This window comes from Balaenoptera physalus (genome assembly GCF_965194825.1).
Source record: "Balaenoptera physalus genome assembly, chromosome: 4".
NCBI lineage: Eukaryota > Metazoa > Chordata > Mammalia > Artiodactyla > Balaenopteridae > Balaenoptera > Balaenoptera physalus.
This window is the reverse complement of record NC_138891.1, coordinates 87,808,247-87,828,693: the sequence shown is the minus strand read 5'-3', so window position 1 is coordinate 87,828,693 and position 20,447 is coordinate 87,808,247. Positions and strand designations below refer to the sequence as shown.

Here is a 20,447-nt window from a genome sequence, read left to right as displayed (position 1 = left end):
TTCACTGACATTATGGAGCAGTAGACACTAGGAGTAAAAACCCAAGTCTTATTCACTTTTATGTGTATCCTCAACAGAGTACAGTACAAACACATAGTAGGGGCTCATATGTGTCACATGAAGACATACACCAATGACTGGAAGGAGGGGACACCAAAGAAGGGATAAGTTTGGAGAGGAAAGATGAGATTCTATTAGAAATATGTTGAGTTTAAGGTTCCAGCTGTAGCTCCTCACTGAGATATCTAACAAGCAGTTAAGAAGGTGGGTCTGTGGTTCAAAAGAGAGAGCAAGAGTTAGGAAGAGGGCTTAGGAAGCCATGGCCAAGGTCAAACTTTGGCTGAATGAGACTGTCAAGGAGGAGCATGTAGAGGAAGACGGATGAGTAAAGCTCAAGCCAAATAATGAGTGGTTAATGTGATAGGCTTTAAATCTGAGTCGGATTTAATGTCTGTAATACCTGCTTCACCACTTTCTGTGTATTTTCTTAGGTTTGGCTACTTAATCTCTCTGTTTCTCAGGATCTTTTTTAAAATTAATTAATTAATTTATTTATTTTATTTTTGGCTGTGTTGGGTCTTCGTTGCTGCATGCAGGCTTTCTCTAGTTGCGGCGAGCGGGGGCTACTCTTCGTTGCAGTGCGCGGGCTTCTCTTGTTGCGGAGCACGTGCTCTAGGAGCGTGGGCTTCGGTAGTTGTGGCTCACAGGGTCTAGAACGCAGGCTCAGTAGTTGTGCACGGGCTTAGTTGCTCCGCAGCATGTGGGATCTTCCCGGACCAGGGATCGAACCCACGTCCCCTGCGTTGGCAGGCGGATTCTTAACCACTACCCCACCAGGGAAGCCCCTCCTCAGCATCTTATTGAAACATTGTTATAATAATACAAACTACTCACAGGACTGTGGATTACCTGGCATAATGCCTGCAAAGAGCTTAGAACAGAGCCTGGCACATAGTCAGCAATCAATGTATATTAATTACCATAACTCTTCTCAGTTTTGTTTTTTTTTTTCATCTAAAGTTCAGGAATAAGCAGAGGAAGAGCCAGAGAATAACACTGGGCATGAAGGCTTTATGAAACCTTGTGTAATAGTCGTAATGAATAGCTGTGGTTACATTTATTACTGAGTTGCCAAGCATCAAAGAGTTGCTGACTGTTAATAATTAAGAGGGGGTGACGGGGTGAGTCATATTCTCTAGACCAATATTTCACAAAGTCTGTGCTTTTGGGTGTGCTATAGTAATATATGTTGCATCAAGAAAAAAAGTATGTTCTGTACTCAAATAAATTGGAGAAATGCTGAGTTAAAATTAAATAGACTTTTCTTAAAGGTATATGCCAATACGAGTTACGGCTGGCTGAGAAGGAGATATAGAGAGCAACATTTCCCCAACTCTTAGGTTTTTATAGGGATCATTCTGCTAAACCAATGTGTAGAACACAACTTCTCAAAGTTAGTCAAGGAAAAATCTCTTGGGAAACTTCTTAAAAATACATATTAGTGGATCCACCTCCATAGACTCTGATTAGAAATTCTGGTGTAAGGTTAAGGAATCTGTGTTTTTTAAAAAAACTCCCAGATGTCGCCTTGCCGCCAGGCAGCCCGAGGAGTAACTGACCCCTCCCACAACCCCCTTCTCTCTTTCCAACCTATTCTGCGAAAAATGGCTCCCACAAAGAGGGGTAGCAAAAAAAAAGGGAGGGGGGATAATTCTGCCACCAAGGAGATGACTAGAAAATAGAAGATCAACATCCATAAACACTTCCATTGAGTCGACTTAATGAAGCATGGACCCCAGGCACTCAAGGAAATCTGGAATCTGCTCTTTATAAACAAACAAACCAACAAAAACAAAAAACCTTCTTTGGGAACTCTCAATGTCATTATTTACATTATAAGGACTCTCCAATAATATATCTGAGTAAGTTATCCAGAAAGCATAATGAGAACAAAGATTCATCAAACAAGCATAGCATAACCATTATCTACATACCTGTTAACGCTTTCAAACACCTTCAGACAGTCGACTGTCAATGTGGATGAAAGCTAATGATTTGATTATCATAAAATTTAATTAGGCAAAAGTAGTTGTAGGCTCTACGTATAAAGAAATTCAAGGAACTTCCCTGGTGGCGCAGTGGTTAAGAATCCGCCTGCCAATGGAGGGGACACGGGTTCGAGCCCTGATCCGGGTAGATCCCACATGCCGCAGAGCAGCTAAGCCCGTGCGCCACAACTACTAAGCCTGCACTCTAGAACCCTAGAGCCACAACTACTGAAGCCCATGTGCCTAGAGCCCGTGCTCCGCAACAAGAGAAGCCACTGCAATGAGAAGCCCGCGCACTGCAAAGAAGAGTAGCCCCCGCTTGCCACAACTAGCCCGCGTGCAGCAATGAAGACCCAATGCAGCCAAAAATAAATAAATTAAATAAATAAATTGATTAAAAAGTATGTAAAATAAAATAAAAACAAAGAGAAGTAAATCTAACGAAAAAAAGAAATTCAAATTACCGCCCCATGGAATTACTGGTAATCTGACAGATTTCTAGGAATTCCTAACAGAACTTTGAGGCAGTCAGATTACACTTTTTAAACCTACTTAGAACTCATATCTAACACAATGGGGATATTTGTGCTCTCTGTGTGCCTGTTTAAAATTTAATCTAGGAAAAAGCTCCCTAACTGAGATTTATTTGAAGATCAAAAGAGACCTGAGAATATGCTGATCTAAGAGATACACTGTTAAATCTAATTTAAGATAGTGTCTGAGACCATTTGGAAACAAGACAGTTTTTTCTTGTGAACATCCTAACTCAGAAGAATTTAGCAAAGAGTGAATGGTTATATATATTTCTACTTTTACAGTCTGCTTTAAAACTTTTATGGTAAAAATAAAAGAAGATAAAAGCATAACATCACTTCCAGGCATCTCTTTACCCACTCAGGCAGTTAATCATTCTATATGTCTGACAAGACAGCATTTGGTTGCGGTCACTCTCTGCCTTTTCCAGCACCCTTGGTGCAGAGGGGATGGAGTGAGGATAAATTAGCCTATGAGAGGCCACCCATGCTGCACTCTTCCAGACTGGAAAAAGATAAAGAGACATGACCATTAAATGCAACACATGGTCCTATGTTAGAGCCTATAAAGAATATTATTGGGACAATTGATTAAACTTGAATGGAGTTTGTGAATTCAGTGTTCGTCAATGATAATTTCCTTATTTTGATCCTTATGTTGTGGTTATCTGGAGAATGTCCTAAACTATTCAGGACTGATGGGCACCACATTCAAAACTTACCCCCAAATGGTTTCAGAAAGAATGTTTGTGTTATTCTTGCAGCTTTTCTGAAGTTATTCTGAAATTGTTTGAAATTATTTTAAAATTAACATTATCTTTAGCATTTAGAAAGACTACATTCATTTTATCGTTTGTGTTAGTTTATCGTTGATTTTCTCAGGTTCTCTAGGTAAACTACCAAATCACCTGAAAATAGTTTTACTTCTTTTAAGTAAATTCCTGTACCCCTTATTGTTTTCTCTTTTTAAATTCTGCTGGTTAATAACTCCAGGACAGTGTTCAATAGTAACAGAGATAGTGGACATTCCTGACTTTTTCCTAATCTTATTAGAAATTCCCCTATTACCCCATTAAACACAATTTTGGCTTTAAGAAATATGCATCATTTCCTATTTTCTTGAGCAATTTTTTTTTTAATCAGGAAGCATCTTTCAAGAGGTTTTTTCTTCATCTAGGGAATAATCATGTGATTATTACTCTTACATCTACTAATGTCATGCTCATATTAATAGATTTCCTAATACTGAATCATCCTTGCATTCCAGAAATGACTCCCACTTGCTCATGGTACATTATCTTAATGTGGTATTGTGTCCTGTTTTTAAATGTTTTTTTTTTCCATAAATTTTTTTTTTTAATCAGTCATCAATTTTATACACATCAGTGTATACATGTCAATCCCAATCGCCCAATTCAGCACACCACCATCCCCACCCCACCGCAGTTTTCCCCCCTTGGTGTCCATACGTTTGTTCTCTATTAAATGTTTAATCTAGTATTTTTGCATTGATATAGGATGATTGCTTGTAAACATATTTTCATGTTAGAATCACATTCCTCTGTACTATTTTTAGAGAACAACCTCTATGAAACGGGGCTTGGTGGTAACAGAAATGATGTGGGAGGAGGTGTCAGGGAGAGATGGAGAGACCTGGCATTAGAGTCACACAGACCTTTGGGAGGTTTCTGGCCCCCTCCCCTTACTGACTGAGTGACCTTGGAGAAATTATTCCTGCTCTTCTACCTTCTATTTCTTCATCTGTCCAATAAGAGAACCATGGGTTGTGTGAGGACAAAATGATGTCTATAAGGACTCCAGTACAAACATACATAGATACAGAGAACAGAGTAGTGGTCGCCAGAGGAGAAGGGCACGATGGATGAAGGGGGTCAACTGTATGGTGGTGATGGAAACTAGACTTTTAGTGGTGAGCACGCTGTAGCGTACACAGAAGTCAGACTATAGTGCTGCACATGAAACTGATGTAATGTTATAAACCAATGTTACCTCAATTAAAAAAAAAATACCAGTACAATGTCTGGCACAATGTAAGCCCACATAAACATTGGGATATTTTACTATAAAGAATTATTTTTCTTCTGCTGCTTCTCATATTATGAAAATGAAAGTAGTGTTAGGATATATGTAAACAGATACCATAGTTTCCTCAGGAGCCACTTAGTGCCTCAGCTTAAATGGTCCCCAGGATTCTGCTATGATTACCGAGCCCAGAGGAGATTAAGCAGACCGGCTTAGTGAGCCAGCTTTGTATTTTGTCCCTTCTTTTATAGTCACCCCATTCCAGACTAGAGGTTCGACGTAAACAGTAAGTGCCATGTGGGGGACAGGGTGGGGGACTGTGAACTGAATGGAAAAGGAAGATAAAATTTCTTGAACCCCTACTACATGCCAGGGGCTAATTTAGGTCTATTTGTAGTTAATAGGTGAGGAAAGCTGGCAGGTAGCGTCAAGATCTCAAAACCTGAGAGAACCAGCTTGGGGGTAGGGGTGGGTGTCGTCTCTCTATCTAAGAGTTGAGATTAGCTTTTGTTCTTTTCTTCTTACCCTCTCCAAGCAGAGGAGAAGGGAAAGATGCATTATCTCTGAGTTGAGCTCCTGGCTACCTAATCTCTTAGTCAGTGTTCTGAGCCTGGGGAAATCTCTCTGTACGGGGCTATGGTCATGCTTCTAGGGCTCCTGAGTGTGGAGAGGGTAAGGAGAGTGCTAATTTATTGATGCATTTATTCTACATCTCTTTATTAACTCCGAGATGAAAAGGCTGTCTACCACTCTAAGACTGGTAGACAGATAATTGTGGGCGTGCTGGGGAGAAAGAGGTTGGCCTAAAGACACTGGCATTTGTGCTGAACCTAGAAAGTTGAAGCTAAATAGAAAAGCAAAACCTGTGGGAGACAGCATAGTGCAGGTACTAAGAAACAGGCTCCAGACTGACCCAGACCGGGGGCTACATTTTATTTCTTTATTGTTGTTGACCTTGAACAAGTTCCTTATGTTTTCTGAGCTTTAATTGTATTGTCTGTAAAATGAGGGAAAAGGACCTAATATATATGGGTTCATGGTGAAATTAAAGGAAATGATGCAGGGAAATCACTTAGCCTAGCGCCTGGCATGTGAGTCTTCAAAGATAATGGCTGTTATTATTATCTGGTCTTCAGTAGTGTTCCTCAGTCTTGCCTTTGTCAATAGTCCTTTCCTCAAGTTTCTTTTTTTTTTTTTAAACAGCTTACTGAGATATGATTCCCATAACCATACAATTCATTCATTTAAATTGTAGAATTCTGTATTTTTTAAATACATTTATAAAGTTGTCCACAATGTATATTAGAACATTTTCATCAACCCCCAGAAGAAACCCCCTGCCCATTAGCAGTCGCTCCCTACCCCTCCTCCACTACTCCCCACAACGAGCTCTAGGCAACCACCAATCTATTTTCCATCTCTATAGACTTGCCTGTTCTGGACATTTCCTATAAATGGAATCATACAGTATGTGATCCTTTGTGACTGGCTTCTTTCACTTAGCATAGTGTTTTCAAGGTTCATCTATGTCAGACCATGTGTCAGTACTTCATTCCTTTATATGGCCAAATAATATTCCATTGTACAGATATACCATTTTATTTTACACATTTTATTTTACACATTTTATTTATCCATTCACCAGTTGAAGGACATCTGAGTTGTTTCTACTTTTTGGCCATTATGAATAGTGATGATATGAACATTTGTATTCAAGTTATGTGTGAACATGTTTTCATTTCTTTTGGGTATATACCTATGAGTGGAATTGCTGGGTCTTATTGCAGCTCTGTGTTTAATCTTTTGAAGAACTGAGAGACTGTTTTCCCAAGCGGCATTTTACATCCCCACAAGCATGTTATCCTTTCCAACATGTGATATTATCTGTCTTTTACATTATAGCCAGTATAGTGGGTGTGAAGTGGTATCAAATTGTGGTATTGAAGTGCTTTTCCCTAATGAATAATGTTCAGCTTCTTTTCATGTGCTTATTGGTCATGTGTATATCTTCATTGGAGAGATATCTATTCAGATTCTATGAGCATTTTGAATTTTAAGTTTTTTTTTATATTCTAGATACAAGTCCCTTATCAGATATATGATTTGTAAATATTTTCTCCCATTCTGTGGGTTGTGTTTTTTCTTTCTTGGTATTATTTGTAGCACAAAAGTTTTTTAAGCTTCTTTTTAATGTAACTTATGGAAGTCTATATTTCAGCATTTAGCTCCTACAAAAATATTTCAGTTGGTAGACTTTCAATGGAAGAGTTGGTCTTGTACTTCATTGACAAGAGTGAAGCCCTCAGTATGTAAAAATCCTGTGTTCTTAACTCTTTCCGTCACACAGCTCTTGATCTACGTAGGTATCTATCCCCCTCTCCTTTCCTTTATTCATCCTCTTGAAATGAGGAATATATATCCTAGTCAAGGCCAACCCTCCAACTGTAGGATGACCTCGTCCCCTCCATCTTCTCCCAGGAACTTTAATATTTTAATAAAATATTAAAAAAAAAAAAATCTGCATCCTCCAAATATACATCTCCAGCCATGGCCATGATCTCTGTCCTTCACTTGGATGATCTACAGATATCCCTCAACTCAACATGTCCAAAATTGAATTCCCCTCCTCACGCCGTACCTTAGAGTCATCGTGAAAATCAAATGAGGAATATTTGGCATAGTAAGTACCAAACAAATGGGAACCCTAACATGATGGCGGGACCACACCGTCTCCTGAGGCAGCCCTGAGTCTGCAGAGAAAACTGGACATATGAGAGCTGTGGGAGGTCTGACTTAAAGTCAGGAGCTCCGTGGGGAGCTCTTAAGAGCAAGGACATTGGTTTCCTTTTCTCTAATATGAGATTTTGTAAAACTTAAATGATATAATAAAGACAAAGTACCTAACATGCTGGTAAATAATAAGCATGGGATGAAAAATAGAAAATAAGCACCAACAAACCCCAAGCAGAAACTATGCTGAAAAACTGATTCTTCTCTTTGCCTAAATATTGCCCATTGATTGTTTGCCAGCATGCATTTTTTTAAAAAAATCTCTAATTATTTTATCCAAAAGTGTGCTTTTGGTGGTGGTGGTTGGTGGTGGTTAGTGTTGATGGTGTGAAAGTTTTGTCATCCTAAAGGATAGTCAGTGGTGGGAATATAGGATGACCCAGGATATCTGTTTTTCAATTTCGACAGCAGTTAGTGTTTCCCAGATGTTAGCTCTGCTGACCTTCAGCTTTCAGAGGTCACCTCAGCTTCCAGCTTCCCACTCATGGTATCTCTCTTTTCTTGCTGAGCACAGGCTGGCATCGATCCCAGTTTCTCCTTTGAGATTCAGCAGAAGATCCTGATGGAGGAGAGTAATGCCCAGAGAGAGAAGCCCAAGGAGGACAGAGCTGGTGACGGGCAACATGTCGTGAGATCTCCCTTTGTGTGCACTTCGTCCTCAGAGGTTTTCAGTAAATATTTATGAGTACCTACTCTCTGTGATGCATATTGGGAATTACCTGGCATTTCCCAGTATAAACACAGGAGTCCAGCAAACACCTGGAAGATAGGCTGAGGCTGTCAATTCTAGCCTGGAGCTTTGATCATGTGCTTACTTACCCCACTGAACACGTGCTGAGGTTTTGTTTGGACCAGATGCTGAGTGACAGGCAGGCCAAAGCAGCTGATGTGGAGAGGTCTTTTCCAGTGACTCATCAGTCATTCAAAGATCAAGATGCACACGAAAAGGGGTGGGATGGGATGCAGAGAGAAAGGCATGAAGTTGTAGGTGCTCTAGAAGAGCAGCTGATCCTGCTGTCTCCTTGCAGGGTCGGGGATGAGGCTCCAATTCAGTAGCTCTCCAATTCACAGGGCTCACAGCGCTGGTTGTAATCTTTGTAATGTGTTCCCCAGCATCAACAAAATAAATAGATGCATAAAGTGTGTATTTTCCTCATTATTTTTTAATATGCATCAGATGATCAGGTTACCAGGGGACGGGGAGGGGGTGCTCGGGGATGTGCTGGGGACCTGGTTTAGTTGACCTCACCAGGATTAGCTGGTCATCTCTGCACTGCAAAGTCCTCTTCTAGTAAGGGAGGCTGATTTCAAGCTAGATTTAATTTTGCATTTACTTATTGTGCTACGTTTTAGACACAGGAGTTAAAATAGAAAGCTCCTGGGTTAGTGAAGGTTCTCCAGAGAAACAGAACCAACAAGAGATGTATATGTATATAGAGAAATATATATATATATATATTTATATTTTATATAATAGAGAGACAGAGAGAGAGAGTGCTAGAGATAGAGGTAGAGATAGAGAGATGGAGAGAAAGAGAGAGAGAGAGTGAGAGGGTGGTTTAAGGACTTGTCTTACATAATGGGGGCTGGCAGGGCTGAAATCTGCAGGGCAGGCCCGAAGGCTGGCAATTCAGGCAAGATCTGATGCCGTAGTCTTGAACACAGGTTCCGGGGGACACGCTGGAAAGTGATGTAGTGTTTCTATGTTAAGATCTTGAGAATTCCTTCTTCTTTGGGAAACCTCTATCTTTGCTCTTAAGGTCTCAACTATTGGATGAGGCCCAGTCATGTTATGAAGGGTAATTTGCTTTCCTCAAAGTCCACTGATTTAAATGCTAATCATATCTAAAAACACCTTCACAGCAACATCTAGTCTGGTGTTCTACCAAAAAACTGGGCACCATAGCCTGGCTGAGTTGCTATAAAATTAACCATCACAGCCCTCTAACCTGAGGGAGTTTATGTCTTGAGCAGAGAGAGATGATAAAACAGAAAATTTGCAATCCAATAACATGAAGTACTTTAGCTCCTAACCAAGACCGGGGTGGAGTTGGAAAAGCTTTCTGGAATGTGTGATTCCTGTACTTACTATTGCTGGTTATGAGGAAAGAGGTGAACGAATATGACACTTGTGAATAACTGCAAGTCGTTTATGATGATTGAAATGTCCCCTCCTTGCAGGGAGAGGGCAGAGGAAACAGTGAACTACTAGTTAGGAAAATAACCTGGAGCAACCAGATGACTTAGTTTTTTGTTTATTTGTTTAATGCTAAAACAAGGATTCTGGATTTATTTTATCTCACGTCTTGGAGAAGTCACTGAAGAATTCTTAAGCGTTGAAGTGATGAAATTAGATTTTCAGTATTCAAGACCCATTTATGTAATTATTCAACAAATAATTTATGGTATCTGTCAAGTATGAAGTACTGGGGGAGGCACTGGGCATATAATGGTAAACAATGTAGAAGTTCCTTGCCCTCAGAAAGCTTAGAATTATAGGCGTGGGGGAGGTGAGGGAATGAGGGGAGAAAAAAAGACAAATAAAATAATTACAAATTTTAATTTGTGTTATTGAGAACAGAGTCTTGATTTAGAAGCTTATCATTCCAATGTCTGCTTACTCCTGTCATCCCCGGCCGTCACATCCCTGCCATAAGTGCGAGCTTCAAATACTGAGTAATCCCTCAGCAACTGCCCTGTACCTCATTCTGTCCTTTCTTGTACTGAAGGTGGGAGCAGTACAAGGGATTGATATTTCCAATAGGATCAAAGCATTCAACTGTTTACAAAGTCATAGGGAATTTAACATGGATGCTAATAGCCCACGAGAGATAAAACTTTCTTTTGGAGACTAACTACCAGTGAATTATCCATTAGAAGTAATGTTGCCCTCCACCCATATCGATCCTTCAAAATTGCCTGTGTAAGGAATTCCCCACCTGGATCATCATTTCGATTAACTCAGGAGCCAGATAGGATGAAGGACAAAACTAGCTTGTGAGACAGGAAACCAATAAACACATCAGGGCTTGACTTGATAACATTGCCTATCAATGCTCAACAGAGCAGGGGAATGAAGAGCACGTAGGTGACTTCCCTCCGCCAGCACTCCAGCTGTTGGGGTCCTCAGACCTTATCAGGGCTTTTTGGAGAGGAACCAGCGGGAGAGCCATAGAAAGTTCTGCAAGCAGGGGTGGGAGAGAGGGAAGGAAATGCACTCTTTAATCACATCCGTATTTGCCTTCTTGACTAGCAAATTCATTTCAATACCTGTAACTTCCCTCTTGTGAGTTCTTGGGTTGATACACCTTCTATAAAGCTAACTTTTAATATTAATATTAAAGGTATAGTGTATCTATCTACCCACATTAAATTTCTGGAGATTCTTATGTCAACCTTATAAATATAACACTTACACTTTGGAGATCAACCTCTTGAGATGAACAATAAGAGAAGGACCTTTTGAATAGAATTTCTTTTTGTTCCCATTTGAGAAACCAGTAAATGAATTTCGATTACCTTCTTTAGGCATATTTGTAACTCATAGAAATGCCTAGTTCTTGTGAATAGCCAGACATTCAAATGAGTCTAAAAGAACTGTACCAGTCATAAACATCACTATCTGTATCTCAGAAATAAATGCTTCAAACGACCACTTAGAGCTCTTTGAGCACTGATGCTAAATATCTAGTCAGAGATGGGTGGTATGTAATAATGTTTTACTAGCTCTCTTAACAACTCCCCTGAGAGAAATTACCCCCATAATGTGAAATATTTAAGAAGGTCAAGCACAGATGAATGGATAAAGAAGATGTGGCACATATATACAATGGAATATTAGCCATAAAAAGAAACGAAATTGAGTTATTTGTAGTGAGGTGGATGGACCTAGAGTCTGTCATACAGAGTGAAGTAAGTCAGAAAGAGAAAATCAAATACCGGATGCTAACGCACATATACGGAATCTAAAAAAGCAGTACCGATGAACCTAGTGTCAGGGCAGGAATAAAGATGCAGATGTAGAGAACAGACTTGAGGACACAGGGGAGGAAGAGGAAGCTGGGACGAAGTGAGAGAGTAGCATTGACATATACACACTACCAAATGTAAAATGGATGGCTAGTGGGAAGCAGCTGCATAGCACAGGGAGATCAGCTAGGTGCTTTGTGATGACCTAGAGGGGTGGGATAAGGAGGGTGGGAGGGAGGTTCAAGAGGAAGGGGATATAGGGATATATGTATACATATAGCTGATTCACTTGGTTGTACAGCAGAAATTAACACAACATTGTAAAGCAATTATACTCCAATAATGATATTAAAAAATAAATAAATAAAAAGGTCAAGCAAGTAGCCCTAAGTCCCTGGTGACACAACTGGTTCACTGGAATATTAAGTCACTGAATTTCCAGTTCAACACTTGACCATAATAGTCAAAAGTTACCTGTTTCGTACTTATTTCTGTGAGAACTCAGGATCTGTAACGATGGAGTCATCCAAAGATTAAAAAATGGATGGCAGTCAGGAGTGGGCAGAAATTCAGTATTTTAACTGGGCCCTTAGTGAAAATTCAATTGAGCAGCTTTTTCTTGGACTGATAGCTTTGTTTAACATATTAAGAAACAGAATCTGGACCACTTTATTGGAGTGTTTAAATTCTGTGGCTGGAGCTCATCTTTCTCTTTCATCCTACTCCTATATAATCAGTTTCCACTTCCCACATAGCCACTGGCTCTTCCTGTATTTGTCAGGCAAGGAGGAGCCAGTGCAAGTTTAGAGCAAGGAAATGACATAATTAAAATGGTATTAGACATAAAATCTAAAATTCAAGGCCCCATCCCTTCCCTCCCCCCAAGTCCCCCCCCCCCCCATCCCCAGCTCCCTCGATCTTATCTCCCAAGCCTCGCTCCATGTACTGTAGGTTCAGGCAGGCTGCATTACTCACCACTTCCCTAACCTGCCTTTACCGCCCAGCTGCTTTGTGCATGTTGTCTCCTCTGCTGGGAGGCTGTTCTTTCAGTATGAAGGCCACACACGTTGTCTTCCCTGATAGACTCATTGGGCAGAGATACTCCTTCTCTGAACTCCTTTGTATCATTTTCTTTAGATTTTGTATTACATGATCACATTAGTTATATGCTAGGCAGTAAATTCCTTATGTATAGACACACAGTAAATGTCTTGTTTTATCTCCACTTCCCACCAATCCAGGCATATTGTGTGGAACAGAGTAGATGCTTAGTAAATCTGCCTCTGTGTTTAACATGCCTCATGATCTGAATCTTGGCCGCTGCTCTGAGTTGTCAGAAGTCTCTAGTGCATTGAAGTCTGTATATATCTGGCACGTCAAACACTTATTCCTGTAAAACATGGCTCCAAAATAAATACTTAAATTATAGTATAGTATATTATGTTATATTATATTATGGGGGAACTTGAATTCAAGGTATGAGATTACTGGAGGGATGGTGAAAGTCAGATGAAAGAAAAATTAAACAGGATCAACAGAGAAGAGAAACTGAGTTCCCAGCAATATCAAGGATTACCACTGATAGAGCACTGCTTTTTTCTGTGATGAGCAGATAAGCTACAAAGAAAACTCCTTGTTTTAAATCTGCCATGCAGGAAAAGTAGACCAACTCAGGGTCCTCAGATGATTAGAAAAGTAAACCAGATAAACACAGCTGGGATAGGTTAATCTAAAGGGGATACACACACACACACACACACACACACACACACACACACACACAGAGTATCCTTTTCCTGCCTGATTCCAATACAAACTCACAGAAAAAATTGGAGACAGATCAGAAAGAAACATTTTGATGCAGAAATTAATCAGATGTTCCAAATGTATTTAAATTATTCTCATAATTAGAGAGCCAGTCTTATAATAGTTTGAACATAAGGAAGCACATGGGGATAAATTTCCACTTTAATTTTTATTAATTTTCTGGTGTTAATTTGATGAGCTAATGTGTCATTTATACTTAATATATTCGAATATATATATATATATATATATATATATATATATATATATATATATATGACAACACAGAGTAAAATCCAAGTATCCAATAAGATTATTGGAATAAGAATGCATTGAAGGCATAAAAAAAGAGTAGGAAGCAAAAATCTTTAGTACAATAATTTAATAATTTATAGTAGTACAATTATATTACATTATACATTATGATATAGTACATTAAATTGTGGTACTATATATTCAAAATTATAATTTATAATAGTACAATAATTTAATAGTAAGTTTGACACTGTGCTTCCTTACAAACAGGATACAAAGGTAAATATTGGTTTACACAGTTTTCCTTAACAATGATTGCAAATCCAATGTGAAAACAGATGAAGATACCTTTTCTAAGAAATGAAAGTACTTGGATTTGAGAGAGAAAATTTATCCTAGCACTAAATTCTTTTTTTTTTTTTAACTTTTAAAATTTTATTATATATATATTTTTATTTTTGGCTGCGTTGGGTCTTTGTTGTTGCGCAGACTTTCTCTAGTTGCGGCAAACGTGGGCTACCCTTCGTTGAGGTGCACAGGCTTCTCATTGCAGTGGCTTCTCTGGTTGCGGAGCACGGGCTCTAGGTGCGCAGACTTCAGTAGTTGCAGCACACGGGCTCAGTAGTTGTGGCTCGCAGGTTTAGCTGCTCCGTGGCATGTGGGATCTTCCTGGACCGGGGCTCGAACCCGTGTTCCCTGCATTGGCAGACGGATTCTTAACCACTGTACCACCAGGGAAGTCCCTAGCACTAAATTCTAAAAGGAGTTTATGAAGTGGAACTCAACGTCTATAAGGCAGTACAACACAATGGTTGATGTCATTAATAACAGTTCCAGAAAAAGGCAAGTGTGGTTGGAAACTACTTGTTTGATGAGGACGTTATGCTAAGTGAAAGCCAGGCACAGAAAGAAAAAAACTGCATGATCTCACTTACATGTGGAACCTAAAAAAGCGGATTACAACACATAGAAGGTAGGTGTGGAAAGGTGGTTACCAGGGGCAAGGGGGCGGGGCTGGGGGTGGGGGATGGGATGATGTTTGTCAAAGGGTACAAAGTCGCAGTTAAAGGATAAATAGGTCTAGAGATCTAATGTGACAGCATGACGATACTGTGTTGAATATTGGAAATTTGGTGAGAGCAGGTATCAGGTGTTCTCATTATACACATAAAAAAGATAACTGTGATAAGGTATGTTAATTAGCTTGACTGTTACAATCCTTTCATTACGTGTATGTCCATAAAATACTCATGTTGTCTACCTTAAATATATGCTATTTTCATTAAAAAAGAAAAGAATAAAAAAAAAAAAAGAAACTACACTTTTGAGTAATCCCTGGGTGCTATCTCCTGTGCAAAGAGTGGTGCCTACATTATCACATTAATTCATAAACATATGGGTTGGGTGTTATCAGTCCCATTTTCCAGAATAGAAGTATGGTTCTCAGTGAAGGTAAATAACACACTCAAATTACCTGACTGGTAAAGGGGCTGAGTCAGGGTTCTAACCCAGATCTCCCTGACACCAAAATCAATGATCTTTCCACTGCACTCTACAAATAAAAACTTCTTGATTCTTTTTATAAGCATAATATTAAAGATAACTTTAGTATAAACAGTTGTTCCACAAATTGGACTGGAGTTGAGAATGACCAAGTTAATAGCTTCAAATATTTTTTTAGGTTATTACTGCAGAGAGAGGAAAAGATGTACAGATTCAGGACATGAGCTAATCAAGTCCAACCAGCCATTTGGAAAACTAATTCCAAATAAAATAATCCATAAATAATTCATTATATTACTGTGTGCAACACTTCACCTTTCCTTAGCTGAGAGGGGTGGCTAAAGAAAAGTACCATCAGGTACTGTAACCACTACAGATCCTAGACAAGGGAACAGGGAAGGAAGTTCTGCGGTGTAGTTTACAACACAATATCCCTGGTGGACAACAGGGAATGGCAGACAGAGGTAGGTGTGGCTGGATCTGTGATTAAATAGGTGACTTTGTTTTAAAGAACCCAGGAAATGGAAAAAGTAGAAGGAAAGAGCTTATGTCTTTTTATTTTTTCTTTCTATTTAAAAAAATACCATCATAACTATAAAAAAATTCTGGTAATAACAATTATTGCAATAATAATAGGTGTTAAATTTTGAGCACCTTCTATACATTTTAAGATGTTGGGGTCTGCTTTTCACATTTAATATAACCCTTGTACCTTGTTGATCTCTTCTATCTTCAGGTTGCTGTGGCATTATGAAAACTATTGAAAACCATACTAACTCATTGGAAGTGAGATGTTTTGCTGAGTTTAGTCACTTTAAAAAAAATCACATTAAATGAATACTCTTTGAGCCCCTTCCATGCATCAAGTCTTGGAGTGTGGTTCACGCAAATGTGAATAAAATGACCCCTCTAGCCTTCAAGGAGCTTGGCTATAGTAAAAGAGACAGAGATGTCAACAAATAAAACAAGACGGTGAAGGAAGGTCAATGAGGATCATTTTTTTTCTGGTCTAGTGATTTGGAATTACTCATTATACAGATGTTTTCTCTGATATCATTCCTATTTAGAGAAGAGGTGGAGGGGAGTATTGAAGAGCATGAACTCTAGAACCAGGCTGCCCTGTGTCCAATTCTGCCTCTACAGACTTATTAGCTGAGTGACCATTTAATTTTCTGTGCCTCACCCTTTTCACTTATAAAATGGAAGTAGTAACAGTACTGACCTCAAAGCATTGTTATAAGGATTAAACTAATTAAGACTGTAGTATATTTGGACGAACACCTGGCACATACAGTAACTATCGCTCTCAATAACTGTTAGCTATATTTTCTTAGATATGAATATTGTCACCCTAACTATGGCCATTCTAGGTGTGCTGTGTTGGTAAACATTCTCCTCAGAACCTTAGAGGGAGAACGACTGTCTCTGAGATGTCTGTCTAGTCAGGAGTCTTGCTGGTATTGTTCCAGGCCAGGAAATGTTTGCACCCATAGTGCTTTGGGTCAAACTCATTCATTTTTGAGCACCAACTACATGCCAGGCATCGTTTTAGGAGTACTGTGGCTATATCACTGGAGGGAGCAGACAAAAATCCCTGCCTGCACAGAACTTACATTCTAATGAGGAGAGTCAGATAATAAGCACAATAGAAAAATACATTTTATAATATGATAGAAGGTGATCACTCTGTCATTAAAAATAATAAAGAAAGCTCACTAGTATGTGGAATGCCTTTTAAATTTTAAGTAGAGTGGTCAGGGTAGACCTGTGGAACATGGTGCCGTTTGAGCAGTGTCTTAAAGGAAGTGAGAGGGTAAAGCCATACTGGTACTTGGGGTGGGGGAGGAATTCCAGGCAGAGAGAACAGCTAGCACAAAGGCCCTGGGATGGAAGCATACTGTCTGGGATTCTAATCCAGGAATATTGAGGAGGCCATTATGGCAGGACCTAAGTGAGTGAAGTGAAAGAAGTAGGAGCTTAAATCAAAGAATGGCACATCACATATTGTCCTTCTGGGCCTTTCTATAGCCTTTGGCTTTAGCCGTGATTGAGATGGGGACCATTGCAAGGTTTTGAGCAGAGGAGTGATATGAGTTGTCTCAACGTTTAAAAACGATCGCTCTGGCAGTGTGTTGAAAGCTTCCTTCATGGGGACAAAAGTAGAAACACGGCAAGGATAAAGTCAAGATGTGATGGTAAAGTAGGGTGTTAATTAACAGTGGAGGTGGTTAAGTAGTTGAATTTTGGATTTAGTTTAAAAGTAGAGCTGAAAAAATTTTTTCTGATGGATTGGATTTGAAATGTGAGAGAAACAGAAAAGTCAAGGATGACACCAAGCTTTTTGGCCTGATATGAGGAAAACTTCATTTGGCACAGGGTGATTGGGAGACAGAAGGAGGAGTTTCAGGATTTCAGCATCAGAAATGTTACGTGGGAGTAGCCTAGTAGGCATCTAACTGGGCAATAGCCTGGAGCCTACAGTTCAAGATGAGATGGTCAGGCTGGAGTTAAAATTGGGGAGTTATTACCACATATGTGATCTTTAGTGTCATGAGATCACCAAGGGTGTGAGTGTAGACAGACAAGAGATCCAAAGTCCGAACTCTGGAGTCTCTACTGCTCAGGCACTGGGAGAAGAGAAGGGACCAGCAAGCAATCTTCTTCCCAGAGAAGACTGCGAAGGAGCAAGCAATGGAGTAGGAAAAAAAAAAAAAAAACATGAAAAAGTTGTGGAAGTCCAAATAAAAGTTTTCCAGGAGGAAGAAGTGTTCCACCATTGATTTCTGCTGATAGTTTGAGTGAGATGAGCCCTGAGAAAATGTCCAGTTTAGGAGTTTGACCTTGACAGGAGGAGTTCTAGGGGACAGAGTAGAAGCAAAAGCCCAATTGGAATAAATGGGTAGAGAAAACTTGGAGACAGCTTTTCTTAACAACTCTAAAGGAGTTTTGCTGTGGCTGAGCAGAAAAAAAGGGGCAAGTGGCTGGAGGGGGAAGTGGATTCAAGGAGAGTTTTTGGTTTTTAAGATGGGAGAAATAACATGATTTTATGGCGATGGGATGATCCAATCGGGGAAACTGCTGGAGCATTTAAGTGTTGGATAGATTCCTGTATGTTTCTGTGGGGAAAAGAGCCAAGACAGGGGAAACTAATTCCTATAAAACACCAAGCAGTTCATAGGTGAGCCTTTCCTATAAATTAGAAGGCAGACTTTTACTTGCACAAATGAAAAGTGCATTATAAATAAGCTATTTGTTGCGTGCCTACTGAGTGCCACTCGTGTCAGGGACTTTGTATACATTATCCGGAAGCTTATTAACCATGCTAAACATCAGCTATCACTGTCACTATACTGTTAATGACATTGTTGCTAGGAGCTAAAACGACTTGGCCAACCAAAGCCATAGTGATCATAAATTAGTCTGCACTTTATTATGCTCTTTCTTGCTGTTGTGAGTTTCGCGAGGGCCGACGACCTGCCTCTTTGTTAGCCCAGAGATTCACCCAGAACTTGGAAGAGGTTCACTCACACTCATTCGTGCGGAGATCGACTGAGGCCGCCCTGGGTCCAGTTGGTCCCTTTCCGTGGAAACACCCGCCGTTCACATCAGCATTGTTTTCATTGGTTGCAGCAACGAGAAAAACACGTTGGAAAATATAGAAACTTTCAAGAAAAGTAACTGAAAGGAAATCAGTACAAGTTAGTTTAAAATCCCCCGCTGAGGCCGTTCCCCAACAATTTTGCAAAACTGCTTTTCTGACGCATCAGGTACCTGCCCGCGGGCGAACTGTCGGGAGGAGGTGCGGTCACCTGGAGTTTCCCAGTAGAAACCTCACCGTCGGGCGAGGAAATCGTCGCTCGAGGACGTGTACCCACCCGCCCTCTTCCAGCTCATTAGGAAAGCCTGCCACAAGGTTTCTACCACGCGGCTGTAAACGCGGCTCCGAGGAGCTGGCACCCCGTGATGGGGCGACCAGCCAGACCCCTGCTGCACCAGTAAAAGCCCCAACTGCAAACTGCCTGGCACCGTCACCGACTTCACTGCTCCGAGTCCCTCGGTGCCCGCCGCGGTGGTTACGAAGAGGGCCGGGGCACAGGACCGAGCCGCGCGGAGCCCACCACCGCGGCCCGAGGGGGACCGCACCCGGCGGCTGGGTGCCCGCAGCGCGCCTTCCCTCCCTCGCCCTGGGAACCCGGCCGCGCCGACGCGCCAGGTGAGGAGGAGGCGGCGGCCGGCGGGGTGGAAGGGGCCGCGCAGGCTCCGCGCGTCCGGGCCGCATCCCCCGGGCGCTGCCTCCCCCGCCGCCGAGTTGGTCGCCGCCCGTTTGCGCGGCCGAGGGTTGTGGGCGGAGAGGAGGCAGTGGCCGCCGGGGCCAGGGGGGGCGCGCTGCCTGCTCACCGCGCGTCCAGAGTGACCGAGCGGCTGCGGCTGGGGCTGCGGCGGGGCCGGGGGTCCGGGGCCGGAGGGAGGGTGGGAGGGAGGCGGGGCGAGGGCCAGGCGAGGGCCGCTGGGGCCGGCGGAGAGCGGCGGCACGGAGGGAAGATGAGACGGTGAGTGGGTGCCGGGGACGCAGAGTTTCTTGCTTCTCTTGCAGGCTGCAGGGACAAAAGCCTGGGCTGGGGTTAGCGGAGCCCGGGCTGAGCAGCCTCTGGGGCCCCGAACCCCAAGAATGGGTGGACCTCGGTTGAGAGGATCCTGGGGAGGGAGTGGCGGGGTGGAAGAGCAGCTCACAGAACGGTTGTAGGAAACGGGCGGGATTTGGGGGAGCCGGAGGCAACTCTTGCCGGGAAGTCTGGAATACCCAAGGAGAGAGGGATCGGGATGTTGGGGCTAGAGCTGCTTTGTCGCCGTGGGCGGAGGAAAGAGAGTCCGCTGCTGGACGGTCTGGGCGCGGAATTCAGAAAAGACCCCCTCCCCCAAATATCTAGCTAGCTGCCCTCCTGGCTCACTTTGTTTCAAGAGTGGGGCTCACTAGTTTGAACCGCCCAGAGACTCAAATTCCCATTTGGCCTTGGGTGCCCCCCCCAAATTTATGGTGGGGCGGTCTCCGCAACCCTAGAGATAGCGGCTGGAAGTAGAGAATGTTTCGAACCCCTGTTTCACCCGCGCCCGGCACGGCCGAGGCGCAGCTGAAATGTTTGCTGGTACATTGAATAACTTAGCTCTAGCAGTCATCACTTATTAAAGCGCCGAGGACCTGGCTAACTCCCGCCACCGCCAGGAAATTAAAAGGCTGACAGGCTGTCGCTTCCAGACTTGGGGTTTCCTGTTTGAAAGAGCTTCGGAAGTCGAACCTGCTACCCATCTACCTTTCTCATGTAAAAGCGGGAGCTGCGCCCTCAGCCTTTTATGTCGGTAGACTTGCCCGGGGCTGGAAATCCTCTCGCCTGGCCCTGCCCTCATCCCTAGAAGTCTTCCTTCTGCTGCTCTAAAGAAGCTCTAGATGCACAGCTAGTCACAGCCAGACGCAGCTGGGAGTGGAACTAGAAGAAGAGGCATA

At 41.8% G+C, this 20,447-nt stretch overlaps 1 protein-coding gene and 1 long non-coding RNA gene across 18 annotated transcripts in view; one reads left to right on the top strand and one right to left on the bottom strand.

Annotated features, from left to right (window-relative positions):
* Positions 1-20,447, top strand: part of PHLDB2 (pleckstrin homology like domain family B member 2) — a 228,114-nt gene that overhangs the window by 91,945 nt on the left and 115,722 nt on the right. For 12 of the 17 annotated variants that reach the window (XM_082460141.1, XM_082460129.1, XM_082460139.1 and 9 more), the window contains exon 2: positions 7,929-8,085. The exons of 1 other annotated variant lie outside the window; for it this stretch is intronic. In XM_082460141.1, the coding sequence (XP_082316267.1) occupies positions 7,977-8,085 (109 nt within the window). In that variant the 5' untranslated portion in view covers positions 7,929-7,976. Of the gene's footprint in view, positions 1-7,928; positions 8,086-19,022; positions 19,161-19,363; positions 19,498-20,447 lie in introns of those variants that run through there. 4 more of the 17 variants (XM_082460138.1, XM_082460133.1, XM_082460137.1 and 1 more) reach the window with 4 other exon arrangements.
* Positions 13,659-18,855, bottom strand: LOC309659944. The gene is made up of 3 exons (XR_014263045.1): positions 18,719-18,855; positions 18,476-18,609; positions 13,659-14,140 (listed from the first exon to the last, which is right to left on the bottom strand). It is a non-coding gene; the product is annotated as an uncharacterized lncRNA (long non-coding RNA).